This window comes from Cataglyphis hispanica, chromosome 16, assembly GCF_021464435.1.
Source record: "Cataglyphis hispanica isolate Lineage 1 chromosome 16, ULB_Chis1_1.0, whole genome shotgun sequence".
NCBI lineage: Eukaryota > Metazoa > Arthropoda > Insecta > Hymenoptera > Formicidae > Cataglyphis > Cataglyphis hispanica.
Window position 1 is genome coordinate 155,457 of NC_065969.1, and position 8,009 is coordinate 163,465.

Below are 8,009 nucleotides of genomic sequence, written 5' to 3' on the forward strand. Positions count from 1 at the left end.
TGCACTACAATCATCTACAAACAAAATACAATTAATTTCACACATAATTATTTAAAAAAAGTGTTAGTCGTCGGCTAACATCATACGAACACATCGGACAGAGTATTCTGCTCAATGAGCGTTCACTCAACAGTTACAACAGTTGTGTTTTCTGAACGCACCCTATGATTTTCTTTCTCATTTCCTTCGGACACTTTTCAGTCTGCCATTCCGCTTTCATTTCTATATGTTTCTAAACTCTAAGCCATATGTAATTTACATATATGTTCTAAGCATAAAAAAGAAGAACAATTTATATATAACAAATTTTAAAAATTAGAGATGGATTTACAATACAAGTATGTATTTTGTTTTTTTAAATAAATCTATGTAAAATATGATAAAGAAGTTCTAATACTTTATGAAAAAGCTTTAATTTATTTGCCTACATCTAGCAAACCTAAAAAAATATTTTTCTAATTTTATAAAATAGAAAGATATGCTCTTTGGACTTATATTTATTTGGTCCTCGAATAGTGTTATTATTTGTTTAAACATATTTGCAGAACAATTCATCCTGTGAAATATTTACAAGATCATCTTGTGAGTATCTTATATAACTAAGAATTCAAAAATATTAAAAAATTTATTATAAATAAGTGGCACTTTCAGGAACAAGGCACTCGGCCGGACGGTAGAAAATTCTTTTCGTTTAGGCCAGTAAGCGTAAACGTTTCATCGATTGTTCAAGCGGACAGTTCAGCGATATTTAAATTGGGTGACACAAGTGTAGTTTGTGGTATTAAAGCAGTAAATATACTTTACAATATTTTTTACATAATTGAGGTTTATATATATGTTAATAAATTATTATGTTCATCTATATATATATAATTTATATTTATCAACGAATTTTAACTGTAGAATAGAACAAATGTTTTTAAATTATTGATAAAAAGTGGCAATTAAATAGAGAACATCCAGATATTATATTTTAGGAACTAGCAACACCAAGAACAAATACTCCAGATCATGGTTATATAGTACCAAATGTAGAATTATCTCCTCTGTGTTCTTCAAAGTTTCGTCCAGGCCCACCGAGCGAACAAGCGCAAGTGCTTTCTAAATCGATAGATATTATATTAAGCCATTCAAGAGCGCTTGATTTAAAAGATCTTTGCATCTGCAAAAATAAATTAGTATGGGTCTTATACTGTGATATCTTATGTTTAAATTACAATGGCTCAATTATAGATGCGTGTATTGGAGCAGTGATTGCAGCTCTTAAAACATGTAAGATAAGTAAACGTGTCTAATGATAGTACCTTTTCAATTTTTTATTCCTAGTCTACTGAACTCAAAAAAACAAAAATTTACTTTACAGTGACCTTACCTGAAGTAAATTATAATAATGAAACAGGAATAATTGTTGTACATCCAGAAAATAAAAAAGCATTTCCTGTAAGAACACTTCCAGTTTCTGCATCATTTGCAATATTTGAAAAGTCAGTTAAATTTATTATAACTAAATATCTGTCCTAGACAATTTGTCTTTTTTACAATTAAATTAATTTTTTTTTTTTTGTTTATAGACAATTATTACTAGCTGATCCTTCAGACGATGAAGAAGACTTGTCATCAACAAGATTTTTTATTGTGATGGACAATGAAGAAGAAATTTGTTATATACATAAATCTGGTATGTATTCTGTTTTTATAATATAGAATATAGTACAGTAAATATTATTTAATAATCTCTTTGTGCATTATTTAATGGCTATTAAACTATACTCATTCCATATAATAAAAAATTTCCTAACAATGATAATTTTAATACAGGTGGAATTGCTATCTCCCAAAATTTACTTTGCAAAGGATTAGAAATGACAAAAATAAGAGCAAAATCAATCAGATTGGTAATCAATGCTGCAATCTCGACACTAAACGTAAATAATATAGATATAGATTTACAAAAATAAAACAATATGTTTTATACTGTATACATGTATATACATTGTCATTTTTTATATTATTAAATGAAGATACTCAAAATATCTGTGATTATCATATAAATCTATTCTTTTTAATTATACTTTAATTATACATAATTATACTACTATTATAGACTTCAAATGTTCAGAAAGAAAAAATTAGAAAAGTATAAAGAGAAAAAATTATTTGCTGTAAAGAGATACTGTATAGTTAGCGTGCCTTTTATTTTAACATATTAATAGCATTATTGAATGTATTCACATAAATACCATAAAAAAATATTTTTGACAAAAATATAATTGTCTAATACAGTAGTATCAGTCTTTCCTTAAGGCATATGCATACAACACATATTTAACTTTAAAATACATTATGTACTTCAACATCTTAATATAAATATGCTTTTCTCATAATTCTCAAAAATTCTTCTTGGGATATCTCTCCATCGCCATCTTTGTCTGCTTCATCAATCATTTCTTGTATTTCTTCATCAGTAAGATTTTCTCCCAATTCATGTGCGACTCTTTTTAGATTTTTGAAAGATATCTTTCCAGTATCATCATCATCGAAAAGACGGAAGGCTCTTAATACTTCTTCTTTTGAATCTTTTTCTGACATTTTCACTGTCATTATATTTAAGAATTCTTCATAAGATAATTTGCCAAGACCATCTGGATCTATATCTGTCACAAGCCTTTTTAGTTCTTCTTTTGTTGGTTCAATACCCAGAGCTCTAATAGCAACTTTAAGTTCTTTAGTAGCAATTTTTCCAGTACCATCTGGATCAAATAAATCGAAAGCTTCTTTTATATCAGCTTTCTGTTCTTCTGTTAACTCAAATTTTATTGTATTTTTCTTGCGGACAGCACCAGTGGCTTGTTTTTTAGAAGTGGATGCCTAGAAGAAAATAGAATTAGAAGCATTATTTTGACAAGAATAGTCGCTTAAAAATAAATATAGAAAACTCTTTTAAAAATACAGGGAAAAACTAGTTTTGATATTTTTTTCAAACGAGTAGAAAATAATTTTAATAAATTAAAGTTAGAATTAAAATAATATAGAATTAATACAAAGTGATATATATATATATATATATATATATATATATATATATATATCTCACTTTGTATTAATTCTATATTATTTATAGATAAAGATAGATGTCAAATGTACTATGATGCTATTTTCGGTTTATAATGTTTAACCGACCAATCAAAGATACTGATCAAAGATAACAAGATATATATATATATATATATATATATGTATATATATATATGTATATATATATATATATATATATATATATATATATATATATATATATAATATATATATATATATATACAAAGATAACAAGATATATATATATATATATATATATATATATATATGAATTGATAGAAGTTTCTTAAATCGTAATTAAATTAATTACCATATTCGTAATCTGCAATTTGTCTTATATGCAAACTATATCACAATATAAAAATAATTATTTTCCTATATCTCTATGAAGTGCTACTCACAGATAATATAAGAAAATAAATTATGTAAGTGCTACTAAATATCGCTGCGAAGCTGCCTCGTTATTTTCGCCAGGCGAGCGTTTGTGAATGTTTTCATCGTATTTTATCAACAGAATTTAGTTTGATCGATATATTGCGCGGCCATCAAATACACGTTGTTTTTTATGCTTTAATGAGAGATATATGGACACTCGAAATCATTGCAATCTGATCAAAAATTTAATATATAAAATACAATTGATATCAATATTCTACAAGAGTATTTTCTGGAAATCTAGTTACATATTCGCCAAACCAAGAGTTATAATCGGTGAAGGAAACGTAATTATGAATTGCTGGTTAGGTTAAGTTATATCCCTATTCTTATGTTTAATTTTAAAATGTCGCCAGTAGATAAATTAATAGACAAGTGTTTATACGACCAAACTGGCAATTTATTGTTTGATTGTTCTATCACAACATTTCGACCATATGGTTTTGGTCCTTATTAAGTGAAAGTTATAATTAAAAAGTAGAAAGAAAAATCGAAATGTCAAACTGACATTGTGTCATTTTAAAATTAAACATAAGAATAGGGATATATTCTACTTTTTAATTATAACTTTTACTTGATAAGGACCAAAACCATATGGTCGAAATGTTGTGATCAAACAATAAATTGCCAATTTGGTAGTATAAACACTTGTCTATATTCCTATTATTTATTCCAAAGAAAATTTACTTCATTTATTGTATTTTTTTACATTTTATTCTTGTCGCTTTATCTCAAAATATAATGATTTTTATATTTAATTGTCAGATGTCAAATGTACTATGATGCTATTTTTGGTTTATAATGTTTAACCGACCAATCAAAGATACTGATCAAAGATAACACAATTTTCATCCTTATTTTTTTTTATATTCTGTATGAATCATCCATTTTATTTGTCTATTCATTGTATTTCGAAAAAGTATTTTCTATATTTCTCATTTTAATATCGAAAATGAATCTTGTTTCAAAGCAAAAAAATAGCGTCAAATAGAGTGCATCTTATTAGACTTATTTTTAGAATTTTTTTTCAAAATTACATTTATAAAGTAAATTTCTATTTTAATGACATGACTAGAACAAAAAACTATAAAATAAAATAATTATTTTGGCATATTATTTTAATCAATCCAGTATTATCCAATCAATAGTAATATCAATAATATTTGCTTCAGCATCCATATTCAGAATCATGATTTGCAAGCAACATCATTATTTTTTTTTTTTTTTATTCTATCTGAATTATTTCCTTTCCTTGCCAATCCATCATCTATATTTTACAAAAATATTTTCTAATCATCTCATTTTCTATTTACTAATAATTTTTTAATTATTTTTGATATCATCATCTTTCAATTGTTTCCTATTCTGCTATTTATTCTTTTTTCGCTTTATCTCTCTTCATCTCTCATTCTCTCATTCTACTTCTTCATTCCTTTCTTCTTTATTTTCCTCCTGATCTATCTGCTTCCAATTTTCATTTTCAATATTTATTTGATTCATCATTCACTTCTATCATTTTCATTTCTCTTTTTTTAAAATATTCTTCCAGAGTTTCTTTATGGATTTCAGCAACTTCAATAAGTATTTCAGCTATCCAACAAGCTACTATATTTGCTAAAAAGCGCAACTGTTGTGTTGCGCGATCGTCATTTTGAACATCTGTCGTATATTTATCGAGAGATATTAAACGTTTAAATATCACAGCCGCGATTTCGCGAATATCCTTCTGTCGCGTTTCACATTGATGTCCAAGAATGCTCTTGACAAAGTGTTCAGCCATCAAATATGGACATATTGTCGCATCCTTGTTTAGCATTGTTGCGTGTGTAATATCTTCTGTAATCTCTTTCACCCATTTTTTCATAAATGGTGAAAATTGTGTTATCTTTTTCTTTCCGCGTTTTCTTCGGTGAAGAGTTTGTGCCGCTTCTCTACAAGTAATTAATAATTTGTCAGAAATTCTCAGAATTATGAGTTGAAGATTGAGAAATATTGAGCAGTTTTTCTTATATAAAATTAAATTTGAAATTTTATATGCGAGACACATAATACATACTCTGGAGTTAAGCAAGATTCAGCTTCAATTATTTTAATAAGATTATTTATAAATGTTGGCGATAATATTGGTATTTTTTCTTTCAGTGTCATCAATGCACGTTGTTTAGTTGGTCGTGCTAATTCCTCGATGCGAAGAGATGCAGATTTTATAGAGACTTGTGGTATATCATGCTGAACATTCATATATATATATATATATATAAAAGTTATGCAATTAATAATGAAGTTATAATACTCTTATAAATTGTTATAAAAATATCAAATATATTATTATATAAAGTATATATATATAATAAAATTAATAATTAAGGATACATCATTGTATATGTACATATATATATATATATATATATATATATATATATATATATACATATACAATGATGTATCCTTAATTAATAATTTTAATATATATAAAAATATAAAAATATCAAATTACTTTCATGATTCTCAAGGCTAATGCCTTTGAGCGAGGCTTTTTCTGTATTTTTTTCTTTGTCAGTGGTGGATATTTTCCCAGTACATCATCCTGTTCTCCTTCAAGAATCTCTGTTTCTACGACATTCGTAAATTGATCGTCGTTCGCAATCATGGTGAAATATTTCTCCGAGAAAAACTACAAAAAATGTCATGTAAAAATATAGAAAATATTCTTACACAGAGTAAACATAAATTATATTTCGCGCGCAACATTATGCATACTCGGTTAATTTATTTTCTTGCTCAAATTAGCGAAAGATATTTTTTATTACATCCATTTTATGTTCAGTAAACACACAATAATTTAGAAATATATTCACAATAAACATATAGCGATTCACAGAAGAGCACGAAAATATCCATCAGAAAAAAAAAAGATGCGATATTTCTTTGTTCAGTATTGCAAATTGGAGCTGATTGGAGCATTGGAGAGCAAAAGGGCAAATCTCGCGCATGAGCGAGAGAGATAGTTCATGAAGTAAAGCGAGGAGCACACACTTTTGCATAAGCGCATAGTCATAAGCATAAAGAAATTGATTGGTCCACAAACATATGCCTAACGAAATGAACCAATCAATTTCCTTATACTTATGGCTATGCACTTATGCAAAAGTGTGTGTTCCCCGCTTAAGAGTAAAGGCCATTGCACGTTAAAAAATTTTAGTCATAATCATAATGCCGTAAGAAAATTGACCAATCACAATCAAACATTCTAAAACATAATAAGAATGTTTGAACTGTGATTGGTTGATTTACTTACGACTTTACGATTATGACTAAAATTTTTTAACGTGCAATGGTCTTAAGGAGAGTTAAGCGGGGAGCACACACTTTTGCATAAGCGCATAACCATAAGTATAAGGAAATTGATTGGTTCATTTCGTTAGGCATATGTTTGTGGACCAATCAATTTCCTTATACTTTTGCATAAACGCATAACAATAAGCATAAGGAAATTGATTGGTTCATTTTCTTATGCATACATTTGTGGACCAATCAATTTCTTTATGTTTATGGTTATGCGCTTATGCAAAAGTGTGTGCTCCCCGCTTTATTGCGATAGTATAGAGCATAGACATATAGAAATATAGGGATCTAGCATATCATTGCGGGGAGGAAGCTAGTGCGGGACGATGCGACGAGGTAAATTGTGCCTAAATTTGATTGGCTGTTATATCGCATAAGTCACGTCAATGATAATTGTGTTGGTGCCTGTCAAACTGTCATGCGTATTTTAATAGTGTTTGTTTATATGTTAAAGAAATTTGTCAGAAATATGATATATAAATATATAAAATATATGTATAAAATAGATATTTATATATTTTTAAATATATATATTTTTTAACATTTTTAAAATGTACATATTAAATGTATATACATAATAAAATATATTAAAGTTAAATATATTGTAAAATTAAAAATAATGAATAATATTTACATTATAATTATATAATACTAATTACATTTTATAATTATACAATTATATTTGATATTATTTAATATTTAATATTTTTATTTAATATTTAATAACATTCAATTTTATAATAAATATCGTTAATTTTATTTATTTATTTAATACATTATATTAATAAATACAATATTTAACAATATAACATATATATAATACAAATTAATCATACAACACATAATACAATATATTAAATATAATATTCATTAATACAACATATAATAAAATAAAATACAACATATATGTAATACAATATATACATATAATACATATATTTATAATACAAAATATATGTATACATATAATATAATACATTTTTCATTGATCTTTATATAAACAGTATGAATTTGTTAAAAATTGACACTGACTTTTAGATTTATTTATATTATTTAAAGAAATTTTATTATTTTTATTATTATTATTATTATTACTTACTACAAAAGTTAAATTACATTATATAGCTTTAAAT

General features: G+C 26.0%; 2 protein-coding genes and 1 long non-coding RNA gene across 5 annotated transcripts; 2 read left to right on the forward strand and 1 right to left on the reverse strand.

Annotated features, from left to right (window-relative positions):
* The first annotated feature begins 209 nt into the window (after window positions 1–209).
* On the forward strand, window positions 210–2,052 carry LOC126855598 (exosome complex component RRP43-like). The gene is made up of 7 exons (XM_050603405.1): window positions 210–338; window positions 546–582; window positions 652–789; window positions 978–1,272; window positions 1,364–1,484; window positions 1,572–1,678; window positions 1,819–2,052. Exons 1-7 carry the CDS (start codon window positions 322–324, stop codon window positions 1,956–1,958), a joined length of 855 nt encoding a protein of 284 aa, XP_050459362.1. The 5' UTR covers window positions 210–321; the 3' UTR covers window positions 1,959–2,052.
* Window positions 2,053–2,171: 119 nt separating this feature from the next.
* Window positions 2,172–6,518, reverse strand: LOC126855602 (uncharacterized). Of its 3 annotated transcripts, XM_050603412.1 has the most exons (4): window positions 6,292–6,513; window positions 6,029–6,205; window positions 5,588–5,760; window positions 3,846–5,462 (listed from the first exon to the last, which is right to left on the reverse strand). In XM_050603412.1, exons 2-4 carry the CDS (start codon window positions 6,179–6,181, stop codon window positions 5,012–5,014), a joined length of 777 nt encoding a protein of 258 aa, XP_050459369.1. In that variant the 5' UTR covers window positions 6,182–6,205; window positions 6,292–6,513; the 3' UTR covers window positions 3,846–5,011. The 3 variants fall into 3 exon arrangements, with proteins under 3 accessions (XP_050459370.1, XP_050459371.1, XP_050459369.1); XM_050603413.1 differs by lacking the exons at window positions 3,846–5,462; window positions 5,588–5,760 and adding an exon at window positions 2,172–2,868 and having other exon boundaries at window positions 6,292–6,518; XM_050603414.1 differs by lacking the exons at window positions 3,846–5,462; window positions 5,588–5,760; window positions 6,029–6,205; window positions 6,292–6,513 and adding exons at window positions 2,172–2,868; window positions 3,407–3,826.
* Window positions 3,689–5,783, forward strand: LOC126855624 (uncharacterized). Its single transcript, XR_007688267.1, has 2 exons — window positions 3,689–3,835; window positions 5,674–5,783. It is a non-coding gene; the product is annotated as an uncharacterized LOC126855624 (long non-coding RNA).
* Window positions 6,519–8,009: the final 1,491 nt, after the last annotated feature.